This window comes from Uranotaenia lowii, chromosome 3, assembly GCF_029784155.1.
Source record: "Uranotaenia lowii strain MFRU-FL chromosome 3, ASM2978415v1, whole genome shotgun sequence".
NCBI lineage: Eukaryota > Metazoa > Arthropoda > Insecta > Diptera > Culicidae > Uranotaenia > Uranotaenia lowii.
The window spans coordinates 177,582,969-177,601,093 of NC_073693.1; the positions used below are offsets into that span (position 1 = coordinate 177,582,969).

General features: G+C 35.5%; 1 protein-coding gene across 2 annotated transcripts; it reads right to left on the bottom strand.

The window, feature by feature from the left end:
- Nucleotides 1-6,634: 6,634 nt before the first annotated feature.
- Nucleotides 6,635-17,687, bottom strand: LOC129754423 (transportin-1). Of its 2 annotated transcripts, XM_055750484.1 has the most exons (9): nt 17,514-17,687; nt 16,823-17,287; nt 13,837-14,685; nt 12,591-13,724; nt 12,357-12,528; nt 12,196-12,291; nt 11,758-11,833; nt 11,265-11,439; nt 6,635-10,930 (listed from the first exon to the last, which is right to left on the bottom strand). In XM_055750484.1, exons 2-9 carry the CDS (start codon nt 16,919-16,921, stop codon nt 10,823-10,825), a joined length of 2,709 nt encoding a protein of 902 aa, XP_055606459.1. In that variant the 5' UTR covers nt 16,922-17,287; nt 17,514-17,687; the 3' UTR covers nt 6,635-10,822. The 2 variants fall into 2 exon arrangements, 1 of the variants encoding a protein (XP_055606459.1); XR_008739023.1 differs by lacking the exon at nt 11,758-11,833.
- Between the last annotated feature and the right edge of the window lie 438 nt (nt 17,688-18,125).

The following is an 18,125-nucleotide window of genomic DNA, read 5'->3' on the forward strand; positions in this document are numbered from 1 at the left end:
TTGAAGTACCCTTCCAGTTTTGTATAAAACTAAAATTGTTACTTGGGTAAGTAAACTGGATGCTGTTATTTTACTCCGTTGAGTCTCCGCTGGGATATATTCTGATTTAAATTATGGCATATTGGCGAAAGGCGAATTCGAATTGGGTTGCCTGATTTTTTCCCGCAAATCTGGGATATTTGATCTAAGAGCCTGGTAGAATCCGAACAACTGATTTTAGAATTTTTCTACCCAAAATCCGGGAATAGTCAATACTCAAGTCAAGTCAATACTCAAGAATCGTTCAACGAAAATCATGGAGAAAATCTTGATTTTATTTTTCATCGATAAACATCAGCGATTTGAAAGCGTACATTCCAAATTTTGAATGTTTAGTTTTTCTCCCGTTGGATTTCCATCAATTTTATTTGCTTAAAACGAAACTCAATTGCCGGAAATCCAGCTATCTCAATTGCTGGAAATCAGTTTACCTCAATAGATGGTAAACAGCATTTCTTTAGAGATTAATCACCGTAATTAATGTTTGATACTTAATTTATCGGCCTTTTCAGTGAAAAGTGATGTCCATTTTATTTTAGTAAGAACATCTAATGATTATGAAATTTGGTAGACGAAAAGTTAGAAGAAACGAAAAATGGTGAAATCTAGCGAATAGAAAATAGATAACAGACCATCTTTTTTTTCGTTCGCACTGCAAGTTTCCGCTTGTGGAGCGAACCACGCTTAGCTTACTAATTTGTGTGTAGGTAGATGCAACTCTATCTGTTTTCATAGTACCTACTTAGAAATATAAAAGGTAGGCTATTTTAGACATATTGGCAAGAGCCCCCGTGAAAAAGTTATGGAAATAGCTGGCAAATAGAAGAATTTTTTTTAAAAAATTACATTTTTCTTATTATTGGTAATCAACAAAAGTATCTCTATCTATTTTCTGTTTTCTTCAAAAAGTGATAAAGTGATGTAGACCTAAGCAAACAATTGTGAACATACAAAACGAGTTTGGCTCCTTAAAACCTGAAGGTATGAGCCGTTTCAAATAAAGAAATTATAAAAAACAAAAAAAAACAAAAGTATGAGAAAAATAACAATATTTGGTATTCAATATAGCTATAAGTAATAAACAATGGACAGTTTTGACGATTCAAAAACAAAATTTGATAATATTTCTGTCTTGAGCGACCTTTTTCTTGTGCGATTTGAAAAAAAAAACAAATTGACTCGTCATCACAAAAATATGAAGTCTGTTAAATCAATTATTAAATCTTTAACATTAGTAAGAAAATATTACATATATTGCTTTCAACAAAAAAGAACGAGGAAGGAAATTTTTATTCTATGTTCAATGTTAACCCAAGCAACCAAAAGTCTCATATCTACTTAAACTCGTTCCTCCAAAGTTCGAATTTCGCTGAATAAAGGTTTCAAAGGGAATTGGTACCAAATTTTCTTGAATGTGAGCATGAAAGTTACAAAAGGTTCCTCAAATAGCCTTCTATGGACTTGAGGTTCCAAAAAGTTCCTCAAATAGCCTTTTTTGTGACATGTCAATCGCACCCACACAGTATAAAAGTTACAAATTAGGTCTCAAATAGCCTTCTGTGAACTTCAAGTTCCAAGAAGTTTCTCAAATAGCCTTTTTGTGACATGTGAATCGCATCCACACAGAATGAAAGTTACAAATTAGGTCTCAAATAGCCTTCTGTGAACTTCAAGTTCCCAAATAGCCTTTTCTGTGACATGTCAATCGCATCATTCAGAATAGAAGTTACAAATTGGATCTCAAATAGCCTTCTATGGACTTGAAGTTCCAAAAAGTTCCTCAAATAGCCTTTTTTGTGACATGTCAATCGCACCCACACAGTATAAAAGTTACAAATTAGGTCTCAAATAGCCTTCTGTGAACTTCAAGTTCCATAAAGTTCCTCAAATAGCCTTTTTTGAGACATGTCCGCCATTTCATGAATATGAAATGTGAACGAACATCACAAAAGGGCATATAATAAATTAATCATTTTTTGGAGCTTAGAAATTGCTGAAATGTATAATTTATAAGATAAGTTAACCACCGTTAATTAATTTTGTAAATTTATTTTTCGGCATATCGGTGAAAAGTAGTTATGAAATTGATAAAGATGAATAGAGAAGTGAGAAGAAAATTTACAGATGTTGAAAAGAGCGAAAGAGCATTTTTGCGAGGAAACTTATTAACGTACACCATACTTTACCCTGCAACATTTCATTATTTAGGAGAAGTAGTACCGGGATAGAGGTGGCACTACCTTAACCTATACAATGAAATCTGGTTGGTCCGAAGTCTACATGTGGTGAACACGTATACTCCGTACAGCCCGTCCGGAGTATACGTGTTCACCACATGTAGACTTCGGACCAACCAGATTTCATTGTATAGGTTAAGGTAGTGCCACCTCTATCCCGGTACTACTTCTCCTAAATAATGAAATGTTGCAGGGTAAAGTATGGTGTACGTTAATAAGTTTCCTCGCAAAAATGCTCTTTCGCTCTTTTCAACATCTGTAAATTTTCTTCTCACTTCTCTATCCATCTTTATCAATTTCATAACTACTTTTCACCGATATGCCGAAAAATAAATCTCGCGTGAGCTTTCATTAAGTCGAATGAAACAGAAACACCGAACCGAGAAAAACGCTTCTGAAATTTGAAGAGTGTTTTTCAAATCCTATTTTCATTCCTTCGCCGATAACCCTTAAAAAAATAGGCAATATTCATGGAAACTAATTGTGTCAGATATTCCACATTATGAATTTAATTTTTTGCAATTTTTAGAGCTATTTTTTAATCATATAGGAACATACGACATATTCAAACATAAATCGTTCATACGTCTGAACACATTCGTCGTTTGGAGGGGAAATTTGTTTCATTCGTCTCTTTTCTTTCGTCCTTTGATTCGTTCAACTTGCACTTACGCCCAAATGTTTCTGATGCAAATACTATGGGAAATTTTCAATTTTCTCGGCGTAGTGGCTGTTTAATAAGTGAAATATCTATAGTGTAGCGGTAAATTGGTGAGTAAATGCATAATGAAATGTGTGAATCGGGTGCGCCATCGGTCAAACCAGCTCACTGCTGCTGATCAGCTTTCTGTTGCCGACCAGCTGGAGGGGAAATTTGTCTCATTCGTCCTTTGATTCGTTCAACTTGCACTTACGCCCAAATGTTTCTGAGGCAATTACCGGTAAATTTTCAATTTTCTCGGCATAGTGAATGTTAACTTATTGAGTTGTCGAGTGCAGCGGTAAATTTATTAGTGAATGCGTAATAAAAGTGTGAATCGGGTGATTGGGTGACTAACAGCAGCAGGCTGCTGCCGCTCAGCCTGATGCAGTTAGTTGTTAGGTTTGTTGCTACTGCTGCTGTTCGGTTTCTTTTCCTTGCTGCATTATTTTACAGCGTTCGAAAGCCTGCTTGAGTATCGATTTAAGAACGCTTGAAAAGAAGAATCTGAAATAATATTCATTGCCAGGTTGATATTCTGATAACCTCTACCTGTATACACTTGTTTGCTCATGGAATCCATAGCGAATGTGCTAGGTTTTTTTCCTCTGCACATTCACCGTTTGGAAGAAGGGACGTAAGCAACATTGAAATTGGCAATCAAGGTTTTGTTTCATTCGTCATTTTGGAAGTCTTAAATTTTATATATTAAAAGGGTTTAAATTGATTGTTTTATCAATCACATAGGTAGATAATGTTATAATGAAGCTTTTTTAGTGAATATCTCTATTTTTCAAATTTTGTTTCATTCGACGTAATGAAAGCTCACGCAAGAAATTTACATGTATAATTTATTTTGAAACTTCAACTCAGAACAACTTAAAGCTAACTCGCAAATGATTGTTTTGAAAAGAGTAAATACTTTGACTTTATAAAATTTCGTCCAACTGTATTTACTTACCACGAATTTATCACACATTGAAAGTCAGTTGAAGCAATTCATTGATTAAATATCAAGATGAAATAAAAAATTTGTATAATTTTGTGCTTAACAGTTATAACATGGAATTTCATTTTTTTTCTAAACCGATATTATTTTAACGGATGATTGATTTATAAGCCGTTTCGTAATGTTTCATAGTAATAATCAACATGCGTCTTTGCTGCTGGCCGCTGGCTGCCCTTGCGGGTATTCTAAGAAGCTTATAACCACTTCGAATTTTAGCTGCCGGTAAGGCAACATCTAGCCGTGGCGTCGTGGCAGCGTGTTCGGCTATCATCTCGGAGGATGGGGTTCAAATCTGGTACAAGGACTAATCTTTTCCATTAGGTTGTTTGATTGCTTAAGTAAGCAAATCAAATAATTGTGTAGCAGAACTGGCGTGCGTGCCGGCATGTATCGAACAAAATTAAAAACAAAGCAATTAAGTATGATCAATGGAGGAAAGGGATAGGAGGGATAAAGATGGATGCCGAGAAACCGGCAGCACCACATGGGGTGGTGATGACCAAAATAAGAGAGGAGAGGAGAATTATTTTTTGTTTTTGCTGATTAAACGTTTACTTGTGGGCTGAATAGAAGGCCGTTCAAATCTGTAATGGAACTTCAAAGTTTCAATAAGAACTTAAATTTTGGGCTGAATAAAAGGAACTTCAGCACACTGATTATGCTGATTAAGCTGTGTTCGACCTTTTTAACGAGACTTTTGGTTGCTTGGGAATGGTCCATCCAGATCCGAAAATCCAATGCAAAAGATAATTTCGATGAGCCCGAAGAATCAACCTCCAATCTTAACGCCGTCGACCGTGGCCTAGAGGATAGCGTTTCAGTCTTCTAAGCCACAGGTCATGAGATTGAGTCTCGGTCACGGCATACATAGTACTCTTTCTGTGGGCTGGTGGTGTTAGATTAGTAAGATGCTAGCCATTATATATCCTTAAAGATGCACATAAGTATAATTTAGATCTCTTCAAAGTTCAGGAAATATGAAGTTTCTCTGAGATCGTATATGTGTGTGTTCGTTTTTAAAGCACTTTTCAAAAGACTCATATAACGAATATTGGGAAAATTAATAATTTTAAATTCTATTCTATATAAAATTGCCAACCTTTCATAACTATTTTTGTTAGTATGCAAGCATGCTGTGTACATACACGGGGCTTTGGTTGAGGTTATGTGGTCTTCCTGTTATTTTCCTTGTACCACTTCATAAAAATGCTCAAAATAAATTCTACCCGCTCATTTCCACTATCTTTTATGTCATAGTCTTAAAATCTTTATCGAAATACTGCATCTCTTCAAGGAAATTACCTTTGATTCAAATTGGATGTCACCACCGTTGCATAAACGACCAACAAACCAACACGACAGAAAAAGTGATCGTATTGAAGTGATGTTCATTTTTAAATTTATTCTAAAAAATCATTTGTAACCGCAAATTTTCAAAAATTTCGAAAGAGAAATTTGAGTTTTTTATTTGATTTAACAAATAATCTGAATAATCTCGGGTAAAATCCGGAAAGTTTAAAAAAATATCTGGGCATCCTGGCCAGGTTTGACCTTTCTTGAATTCTTGGTTGGATTGATGGGCAAGCCTGGATATAAAAAAATCTGGAAAAAACGTTAATCAAAGTTTAAAGCTACATCTACTCAGTGATTGATACACGAATACGCCTTAGACACATTCCGCCGTGATGTGAAATCGCTTTTCCGGACTTTTCTGAGCTGTAACCATTATAGAAGTCAACCAATCTACTGAAAAATGAAAAAAAAAAGTATCAAACGGTCGCAAATTGTATTTCTTTTTAACGAATAGTCACCGTTGATTAATTATTATATGTTAGTTTAATGGCATTGGCCAAAGCAAACTCGAAGACCTCACCGAAACCAACAAGGCAGCAGGTCTCAAAGTCAATGCCGGAAAGACCAAGTCGATGGAGATCAACACAGAAAATCCCTCCAGTTTCATGATAGCTGGGCAACAGGTTGAGAAAGTGGAGTGCTTCCAGTATCTTGGTAGCCAGATAACCCCTGACTCAAACTCAAACGTCAAATCCGTGCTGATGAACGGGTGCGAAACTTGATGCACATATGCGGTAACGACGCGAAAACTGCAAGTGTTTGTGAATCGCTGCCTGCGGAATATCATCCGCGCTTGGTGGCCTGGAAACTGGATCTCAAATGAGGAACTACATTGCATGTGTCATCAAAGGGCGCTAGAAATCAAGATTCGGGAACGTAAATGGAGATGGATTGGACACACGCTGCGAAAAGATGAGAACAAGATTTGCAGAGAGGTGCTAGAATGGAATCTAGATAGGCATCGAAGAAGAGGCAGACCCAGAAACTCGTGGCGGCGAAGCCTAGCCGCAGAAATCCAAACTGTCGACGAAAATCTTGGCTGGGACCGAGTGAAGACGCTGACTCCGGATCGTCAACAGTTTAAGTCTTTTACCACGGCCCTATGCACCAGAGGATCGGCGGAAAGTTATGACGAAAATTCTTGAAAGAAAGTATTACAGATTGAAATTAAATGACGGATACGTAAAGAAAATGCTTAGTAGAAGAAAATTTACAGGTCGTTCAAACTGTAATACCTCACACAAGACTCAACGCAGAAATGATCTGTCATCATATACCATAGCAAATAAGATACTCTTTTAGGAATATTAAGATAGTTTTATATATTTTTATAACTTTTAAAGCTATATCTATAATTAAATGATATTTTAAACAAATGTTTTCAACTTCTATTGATAATATCTCTGCAAATTGATTAAATTTCGGTACCTACTGCACTTTATTTACCAATGTTTTTTTTCGCTTTTTACTATGATTATTAGGTTGGAACCGTTTGAATTAAGAAGCAATTAAAAAATTGTGGAATACTCATTATTCTTCAAAATCTACACCAAACTCTAAACTATTCAGCTACATGCTATGGTAATGGTTTCTTAAATTCAACAATTTTTTCATGCTGTTTTGAATTAACCAATTAGCATGGCTTTCCACTGAAGAACTATTGTTTCCTCATCATTTCGACATAGCATCAAGTGAATGTGCTGTCTTACGAACCATTTATTTTTACATTCTTCTGGAGGAGAGGGGGTTTGGGATGTAGGATTCAGTTTTGGGATTTTGAGACTTCTGTTTTTTGTTTATCTGTCATACACTGAGTTTACGTCTATAATTTCAAATTCAATAAAAATAATAGATATGAATTAGCACACTCAATCATTCACCCTCGCACTCACAGTCATACCATAATATTCACTACATCACAATGCCAATTACTGTTTTCCTTAAGATTTTTGTTCTACTGTTTTATTAAGTATAATTCGGCCTGTGTGTCTTGGAGGAGTTTTCTAAATAGGAAATAACTAGCAGCCATTTGTTTCCGATGAATATAATTTCCCGTTTGAGTTTGATGGTATTGTTTCTTTTGTTTTTGGTAAGCTATCTTAATTTAGCAGACTTTGTTGCATTGATGATTTAATAATATTGTAGATGGTTTGTAAATCTTTTTTGCTTCCTCTTTTCGTGGTGTACAGATTTGTTTGGTTGTTTTTCAATATTATTTAATGTATTAAGTTCGTTTGTTTTAAAATACGATCACACGATTCCGCGACGAAAAAACGCGACGCGACGACCAAACCCCCGGTGGATTTGTTTTTTCTGTTTATTTGCTTTGCGATTCAAGGTACTTACAATGATATAGGTGTTCATGTCCAACGCAAATAAAAAAGAAAATAATGTTGAAACGAAAAAAAAAATATAACAAATATGTATTTGGAAAGAGCAACGATAATCTGTGTTTCGAGGAATGCAGGAAGGCAATGTTTCACATCTCATAAAGGATGTATCGATATACTTATCGCATAGTCTTACAACATCTGCATCGAGTGATACAATGCTACATGTATCCCTTTTTTTTTAATCAGTGTGAATTATTCCAACATAAAAATTGAAAACCGGAAACCGATAATATGTCTGTTTTCTAAATTGTGTTTGCTGAATGTATGTTGTTATATTTAATTTTCAAAATTACAACTTAATTCAATTTCCTTTTTGAATACAAGCACCTTACATTGTGGCACACGCGAAAGTCTAGCAACGGCTTTATCCCTAAACATACGAACCCGATGTATGACGCGCGATTTCTTTTCTAATATCAAACCTATAAAACAAAATTTTAAAAAAAAGTTTATAATCTCCTAACAACGAACGAACACGAGTATATATCACAAACGATTTCCGACGGAAAGATTCTTAGATGCAAGTCACTTATGGTTCCGTTGGACTTGCTCATATATGTATTATTATTTGTTCCCTAGCACGATTTGATTCCTGTATGAATTACGACCGAACGCGACGAGGTAACCGGTTTACCATTTATATAAAACGTAACGCGACAATGATTAACGACGACGACACGATACGCGGCGAGGATTAACGTTTTTAAGTATATTCTTTTTTTTTACAAATAATAAAGATAAGTGTATAAGAAAACAGGGGCTGATATTTTCAACATCTAAATCGATAGAAGAGATTGAACAGATAATATTCAATGTGCGATTGTTGATCAACTAAAAAGATCCTCTTTTGGTTGAATTGGTGCTGCCCAAACACAAATTTTAAGTAACAGCATAGTTTCCGTTTTTTTTTCAATGTTATGTTCTTGTTTCGTTCTCGTTTAATCAGTCTTTGCTTTGTTAACCTAATGTTAAATATGGTTGACTAACGAATTGTCAGTCATTTTAGGTTTCAGATTTCTTCTGTGATATTCTTTTTGCTTTAATCTTCTTGTAATTAGAATTGCTTTATACTATCTCTTTAGTTTGTCTTAATTATGAAATATATCAGCTTTATTTCTGGTTAGCATTGTTTTTATATTAAAATCAAGTGATATATTTTGACTACCTAATGGCACCATGTTTTATAGCATCTTTTGAGTTTCATACAAATTTAACTGCTGCTAGGAAGGAACTTGTGCAATTGTTCATTTCTTTTAAATAGTATCTGTTCAATAACAGTGTGTTTTCTTTTGTATTTATCTAAAAATAAAATATTTCAAACAATAATTTCTTACATATAAAAAAAAAAACGACGATAAAAAGGAAAACGACCGCAACGATACACGATTCTACAACGCGAACGACCACGACGGCGATTGACGAATGTTTATAACGACGAAACGCGAACGCGATTTACCCGAAAGACGATTTTTACAACTTACTTTTAGTTTCCATTACGATGAACTTTTGTATTGTTTTTGTGTTATTATCATTAAATTTGATCGATAGTTTTTTACACCAAACGTTTGTTTAACGAAACCTGAACGTTTGCAAGGCGAAATATCTCTACTAAAGTATCACTTAAGTTTGGCAACTTACACTATAGAAATTTGGCTAGAAATTTTACTTTGCCTTAAATTTCATTGATAGTTAACGAATGCCAGTGTTTTCATGTAAAAGATTTTATATTGTTCTCCTATTAACATATGTGAAACTCGCAAAATTGATCACACACAATTGAAATAAAATTTCCTTGTTTTTCTGATAAGTTTATTAGAAACGAAAGAACTGCCGCTCATATCAAGTCCGTCCCATTTGCGTTTTCATCATTTTTCAGTTTATCGCTGGAAACACTTTAATTTTATATGTTGTTTCAAGAGAAAACTTTGTTGTCAGTACTTTGTTCTGAAGAACATTGAAAAAAACCTCAAGTAAATTTGTCCCATTGGACGAATGATCGCAAGTCGGTCCCATATGGCATAAATCATCGCAAGTCGGTCCCACAGCCATAAGGGCCCAGCAAATGATTTTCGACAGAATCACAACAAAAAAATAATCCTTATAAAGCGGGAATCTTTCATAAGCCGTAGCAGAGTCAGATTCCGTTGATTACTTTGATTAAAAACGCATACAAATGCCGAATTATCGAAAGACTTTTTACGAATTTTCAATGCCGTTTTTCTCATTTCAACAAAAACGCAAATGGGACGGACTTGCTATGAGCGGCAGAGAATCTCTTCACACATACAAACTCATGCACACGATCACTTACACGTATATATTCAAAAGTATTTCTTGTCATATGGTTGAATCAACTTACTCACTGTATCACGGTGACTGCACACATATTCATAAGCTCTTTCGATAAGAACAGGAGGCAGCCCCATATATGATGAAAGCTATACACATGCTATTTTGAATGAGGGCAGATGTACGCTAACACGTTTTGTATGTATTACGAAGTTAGTTCTAAACCAGAAGTCTCCAGATTTAGGAGTTTTAATGTTTGGAGAAGGATGCTCTCATATAGGACTTTTTTAAGACATTATGAAAATCTTAAGTTTTTTTGTTTTGAATAACTGTAATCGTTAACATGCCATAAGTTTGTACCTTTATGCGATAAAAAAAGATTTTTATTGGCTTGATAACGACGCAATTTTAACACAATGTTTTCAAGGATCTCATATCCTTAGTGCATTCCTCATTTTAAAAAATATTCTCCTGACTAATCTATGTTCCCAAATGAAAATCAAAAAAATCATTTACCGAATAGCGTAATTAACCAAGGATATGCTTCAGAGTAAACTTTAATCGTCTAGCATTTAGAATTTATGATCGTCATTGATAAACACTATCTCTACCACTTTATAAGGAAAGAAATACAAATTAAAACTTACTCCTGAAGAAATGAAACATGGATGCTTTTGCAAAAATGTTTGATACAAATCACGGTAGCCTACCTCCGGTTTCGCCATTTACAGCTCAATCCTATATGAGATACTAAATAAATTAATTCATTCTGGTTGTTTGAACCGCGATCTCAATTTTCACTTTAGATGTTGTACATGACAGCCAACCTTTCGCTCAGCTGAGGAGGAAACTGTTCAACAAATCGACTCCAATTTTCTTCTCCCACCTGTGTTTTGAAGCCGTGAAGAATCTAAAAAAAATTGCATGTATTTGGATTTTTAATAAATTTTGAACCTTTCATATTGATAAGTTTTTAGTCATGTAAGATTTTCATTCAATATTGAAAGGCCTGTAGAATAGTCATCGTTACTGATTTCAGAAAAAGGTATTAATAATTTTTAAAAGCCGCTAAAAGCCGGTATATGCTGCTTTAGTTTGGAACCTCTAGTCGAAAATCAAATACGATGGATCGATTTTGATCAAACTACTGCATCCACCTTTGACAAAGCATTAACAATGACTTTTTTACAGAAATGGGTGGAAAGAGTAGACATATTATTTACGTGGTTTAATGCATTTCTTACCTTTTGCAACATTTCGTGCAGATCACTCTTTGGGCTCATCCAAGAGGCAGCAGCGTCACAGAAGAAAATAAAATCAGGTACAACCCCAACTGGATTAACCGTTATCATCTGACACATTCCACGGAACGCGGAATCTTTCTCTTCATTATCTCGAATGTTGCGTAAAGATGAACACCTATTGTATAGAACAAGAGAAACAAGATGATAATATAGTTGAACGAATGGCTACATGACTTTTCACAGTGTAACACAATGAACGACGAACATATCCGAACAGTGAACACAAAAAAAAAACATTAGGCAACTTTTCAGCTGTAAAGAAATGTCTCTTTTACATTTTCTTCTTACATATGCTGCTCTTATCACAAGTTAAAGAAATCAAAAACAAACAGGTTCATTATGTTACACAACTGAAAAGATCAGGTATTATAGAATATCCTAGAAAATGAATAATAAAAGGTAAGTATAAGAAGTATTATTGAAGGTTACACACCACTGGCGCACAAACTGTTGCAATGAAGGGGCCACTTCAAGGGGGCACACAAGACCGAGTCGACCAATTGTTATTGCTATACAGAAAATAAAACAAAAATAAAGATAAAATTACACATGATTAAAAAAAACCCTGAAAAACTGTTCAATATTTTTCCATGAAGGAAGGTATTTTAGAACGAATCGAAATGTGCAACTGATTTCATTATTCTTTTTCTCAGAGGGTATAATTACATCAAATTTCATCTTTAAGTAAACTAAATCAGATTGTGTATTGCGTGAAAGATGTAGAGGAGAATGTTTGAATACTATCTCACAAATACCTGAATAACATTAAATTTCATCTCAAAGCACAAAACTAAACAAAAAAAACAAGACAAAACAACGCTGTTTTTATGAATTACAAGTTATTTACTAGGCTATGCATTTATGCAATTACCTGTGTTTTCCAAAAGAGTCTTTGGTGTATTGGGATTGTTTATAATTTCTATCAACTGAGCTAAGACCAAGGGAATAAACGGTTTGGTATCTTCGCCTGCAAAACGTACAAAGTTCCATTATAATCTTAGATTAGCTGAATTATTTTCTACAAAAACTTACGCAACTTGATGCTAAGCTCTCCGATAGCCCATGTAGCATTGTTACACACCGATATGTGTTCGGGGTTCAAATTCAGCCCCAAAATCGGCAAAAAATCTGCAATGAATGGATGAACATGTTGGAAACATGCTTTGGTCAAGTCTCCCAAAAGTGCAAAGGATGATTGGCGAACCTGTAAAAGTCAACAACATGATTCAAAATGATACAAATGTTTTTAATGTCTATTCAGTTTACCTCTGGCATCGCATCTTGCATACATTGATACAATAGTTGCATTATATTACTGCTGACCACCAACGTTTCTATGTGACCATCAAGACCTTCTGCAAGCCCAGAAAGTAAATCCAAAGCTACAATCATAAAATCTTTATCCGGCAATTCATATTGGCCAGGGCTAGCTGTGCAAGCCAAATCTTGATTCAGAGTTTGTTGAATCAATGAAATACATCGTCTATATACTGGCTCACAATATGGTAGGAACCCGGATTGCAGTGCAGTTGCAACGCTAGATAAGCATTCCAACAATGGGAAAAGATCTTTGTCTTCGTCCTTCAACATGTTCCATTTCTGGATCAAAGGCGGCATAAGCATGTTGATGTATTCTGGTTTGTTAAGGTAATGCCCTACTGAATCAGCCAATGTACCGATGGCATCGTATAATATAAGAAGATTTTTATGCTGATACTTTCCAAAAGCGAATACGAGCGTTTTCAAAATGAAACCTAAATAAGGAACCAACTCTGTGCACGCTTCTTCTTCTAGGGTGGCGAATGCAGAACAAGCTGCTTCTTGCACACGCTTGTTCGCATCTAGAATTCTTTTAAGCAATTCTTCCATCAAAGGTTTCAAGTATTGATCATTCTGCGGTTGACTGACAACCCAGTGAGCATATCGCGACAACGTCCAACATGCGATTGAGCGCACTAGAGCTTTCTTATCAGACAGGCATGATATGAGGTATGGAATGAGTTCCGGCAAATGAGGAGTCATTCCATTCATGCAGCCTTCGGCAATTGCACCCAACGCCAAGATGCCACTTTCCTTAACTTGCCAATCTTGATGGAAAAGAGTTTCTTTTAAAATTGGTAGCAAAATAGGCAAAAAGTCATCTTTGAAAACATTCGCTAACACATCCAATGCTGCTGCGCTACATTTACGAAGGTTCCAATCGGAAAGGTTGCTATCATCGTCAATATCATCGTAACCATCATCCATCTCATCTTCTTCGTCATTAGCTTCCATCGCTCGAGCTCCGGTATCCTGACCACTCATGTTACCAGATTTTTGTGTATGGGTACGTGATTTATGAAACCTTGGCTTGATGTCCTCTTCGCGATCCGGGATCATTTCGTCTTCCTCAACATCTCCCTAAAAACACAAAAAGTATCAGCTAGGTTACGTTATCTATACAGCCCAATATATTGAACAAATTTGTTTTTGAACTTGAACTTATTTCACTTCTTTTGACTAGAAAACTTACCTTAAGAATGATTATATCGATATCTGAATAACGCATTCCCCGGATAAGAACTGGCGCTAATCGTGGCAAGTGAGGCGTAAGCACTTCTTTACATATGCTTTGTTCGGCTAAAGACAACCAAAACTCGCAAGCTTCGAGGGCTGTTTCGTCAGGATCCTGGGTACGTATCAGCATATATTCAATGATGTTGTTCATATGAGGCATCAACCGATCCATTCGCACCTCCAGCAACATAACAAGACCACGACAAACATTTTTCCTTACCTCCCGATCCTCATCGGAAGATAAGTGAAAAAGATTCTCAATGAAAGTATCAATGTGCAACATTAAGGCTTGCGTTCGATTGATTATGAATTGATTAATACACGCGATCGCATGAGATCGAATTTTCGGACTATTATGACGGAAAAATTGCAAAAATTTAGGAATCATTATATTCAAAGGACGATTCAGGGCGGCACTGTCCAATGTGTCTGCTGAATCCTCGCAAATCTTCTGTAACGCTCCGAAGGCTCCTTCACAAACGCTGTATTCTTGAGAATCTAACATGTCGCACAGTGTCGGCAACAGCTCTGGCCAACTCTGCAGTCCTCCTTTATTGGCAATTGTGGTTATCAATATACCGACAGTAGCCCGAATCAACGGAGACGGGTCTCCCAAAGCCATCAAACATTCTTGTTTAATGTACTCTACAATAGCCGGCTGTAGATGGGTTCCATGGATGCGAATATTATTTTTCAGAATCAGTCCCGACAGCGAACGGGTTGGTTCGTCTTGTGTTTTCAATTTCGTTAGCACATAGATCAAATAGTTGTTGAAATCGGGATATTGATTTAGTTCTTCCAATTTCTGCAAAAAATTTAATTATTAATTTATTACTAAATAAACTTAGCTTTCATGCTTTTTATAACGTATCGAGGAAAATGGTAGATAACTTTTGATCTGTCTTCCAATTTACCTTATTTTCACATACTAATAAATATCAATTTTTGTCTTTTTGATGGAAAAGTACCCAATACGGCCTATCTTTTTCAGTGTATTTTTTACAAAAATATAAACTGATTGATTTTTTTAAAGGTGCAAAACTAAAACACATTAATCACTGTTGTTAAAATCATTTATTTATATAGAAATTCTCAATTCCTTGACAATGTAGATACTAGCACGATCTTCTTGATTGATAAACAAAAAGACTGTTTAAAAAAACTGAAATACAAAAATCATTTTTTCCAAAAAAAAAAACACATTTCCCGTTTCTTTGAATTACGTGCCACTATGAAGCCTAACCTTTTTCTGAAAGCCTTTTACCTTCTCGCATAATATAACTAATGTCACTCTAATATTAATAGCAATACTTTACGTTATGGGACTGTTATGCAAGTGAGGTTGCTATACTTACTATATACACTAGACTAGTCAAAATTAGACCACTATAAGTATCAAATGGTTCTGGGCACTCTTTGGGCCCAGTAGCAACTATGATGTGCCAATTTAGTTGACTCTAGGATTTGACATAAGGTTGCCGAAAAATGCCAAGTTTATATGGGAATAATCAAGGAAAAGGTGACTTTTTTGTTCGCCAAATTATACAGACTAACCATTTTAATCAAACCAATTTGTTGAAGCTGCATCATGTACTTGAAGATTCACAGAACAAGTTTGCAGAAAACCATAAGGCTCTAATAGCTTTTTGATAAAGTTATGATGATTTCAATATAGAGTTAAAAAAAATTATAAGACAATCAATTTCAACGACACCACGGCACTGCATAGGCATTCAGCAAGGGAATGCGACAACCGCACTAGATTCTGTGAAGTCTCGCACACACTAGGAGGCAGTTGGTTTCTAATCAGGTCTCAAGGTCTCCCATTTTTACGGAAGACACTGAAATTGTCTGATGGTCCAACAACAACAGAAATAGGGTTGCTAACGGTATATTTTTTATTTTGAAATTCCAAAGCAATTTTCGGTTTCCCAGTAGGTATTTATTATATTCGTTTATTTATTTATTGTATTTATTACGATAAGATTGAGATAAAGAAGCATTTATCTCGGTTCGGTGTTTTTGTTTCAATCGACGTAATGAGTTTGATTTTCTCTCATGACACGAGAGTTTGACTTTCTCTCTTTCAACTGTTTGAATTGTAAAAGGATCTATCGAAGTTATCAATAAAATACCTTAAACTTTATTTATTCCCACCATCGAGACGGCAAAATCGAAGGGGGAGGAGGGGTGACAAAAAAAGAATTTAATATTTGTTTCGGCCTTATAGTTTCACAAATGAATTAATAACATTTGAGTTTTCCTTGTAAGTGTAGCACACACGTGGAAAGCGAAAAAACGAGATACATATCTCGTATTTGGTCCGCAATGAGTTCAAAAATTGACATACACTTCGTTTATTTACTAATAAATGAATTAAATGTTTATAAAGGAAATCTATATCGAGACTACCGAAATCTACTCCTAAATTTAGAAATTGATTTAAAAATATTTTGGAAATTCTGTGAAAAACATGACAATTCGGCGAAATTCTTGTTTTTTTTTCTTCCAGTTTTCCGGTGATGCAATGAAATTCCAATATTTTTCCCGTTTCTAGGTTTTTGCACAATTGGTGATAACTTTGGTGAGGTAATTCGTAGTGTCCGGTCATAGACCACACTTTTAGAAATGTGATGAGTGGAAACTAACTCTTACCACATGAATATGTTGTGAATTATAATTTTTCTGATATTGTTAAGTGATCATAATATTGATGCTCTTCAAACCAGTAGAGGAACCAATATTTATAAAATATATTTTTAAAGTTATTGCTAAAAAAACCTGGTGTCCGGTAGTAGACAAGTTTCCCCTATACTATATATATATATATTTTTTTTTCTTTCTAATCTGGCAATTGGAGGCAATTGGATTTGTAAATGATACTTTTTCTTTCCTTGAAGTTGTCTCTCTTGTGGGAATAATAAAAACATAATTTAACTTACCATTTGTACGGACCGCTGAATCGCATTGTCTGTTGATTGCGACTGCTTCAGAAGGGTAATGATCTGGTTTAATCCATCCGGTTGGGGTTCCCAAGTCATTTTGAAATTCGGGTTTTGCTAAATTTTTCTTCCTCCAAAATGTCTGTAGTATCCTGGACCGGTGAATGGAATGGACTATCTGTTGCTCTTTTTTACCTTCTCACGTTAAGCCAGCGACAGTCCCGTTAGAATTTCGCTTTCGAGATATCGAATGTCTGGGGGCAGGTGCGTATTCTTTGTAAAGCGTTTCGAAACGAAAAATTTTCTAAGGAGTTTCAAAGCTTATCTCAACGCCAACTGTGGAAAACTAGTTTTGATCCTTTGGAAAGGATTAACAGAAATATAATGGAGGGGAGCTGCTCCTTCTTTGTCTTTTTCTCAATGTTGGTTGCAAATTATTTGTTGGCCACGAGAATCACGTCGAACCTGAAGCAAGCAGAAATAAAATATAAATGTTTGTTCAAATAGATTTGTAGAGCATTATTAGGTATGCAAATAACAATAATACACATATTTCAGCGTATTTCAGGTATCCAAATGAAAAGAATACATATTTCAACGAATAAACCAAATCAACGCGAAACAAAAATGTCTCCGAGCGAAAACGCCTCTTGCCTTGCGAATCAATTTTCACCTGGAAAAAAAACTGTACCTTACACCCGATTTCCGCAAGGAATAAATGGTCTTCAAGCCAAATAACACTTTCTCGACATCCGGAGCACAATGGGCAAACCGGAAAGAAACTTTTTAAGATACTTAAATACGGATTTCAGGCAACTATCAGTCCACTAATTTAGAAGTACAATGCACTGCGTGTCGATTCGCTTGCGGGTTAATTTTTTAATGGACGACGGCCGTGTTGCCAGCTTAAGAAATTTCGTAACGAATATTCGAATTTTCTTCGAATACACTGAACCTCGAAAATACCCAAACTTGAGAACTTTCCCCGCCAACCCGAATGAAACTCCCTCCCTACAGGTTTGGCTATTGGAGGCATAACCCAAAGTTAAGCTCTTAAAGGAGAACTCATCCCCCAAAATCTGGTACCGCAATAAAATGGAATTCAAAATAAAAAAATTACAGCAGGTACGGGAATCACATCCATACATGCAATGGCTCTGCGATTACCATCTCAGGATGCTAACCGCTCGACCACCGAAGATTTGTTGAGAGAGGCAGCTACATCATCGTATATAAGCGAGACGTTCTGCGAACGAAGCGGGAATAAAAGTTATCCCCCAAAAAAAACAGTTCTTCGCTTTGA

Excerpts from the sequence above, each read along its gene's own strand:
- LOC129754423 (XM_055750484.1), bottom strand. The coding sequence starts at position 16,921 with ATGACTTGGGAACCCCAACCGGATGGATTAAACCAGATCATTACCCTT. Across the intron at positions 12,292-12,356 it reads AGAGCTTAGCATCAAGTTGC|GCGAAGATACCAAACCGTTT; the intron begins GTAAGTTTTTGT and ends TACGTTTTGCAG. Across the intron at positions 11,440-11,757 it reads CAACAGTTTGTGCGCCAGTG|GTGTTCATCTTTACGCAACA; the intron begins GTGTGTAACCTT and ends TCTATACAATAG.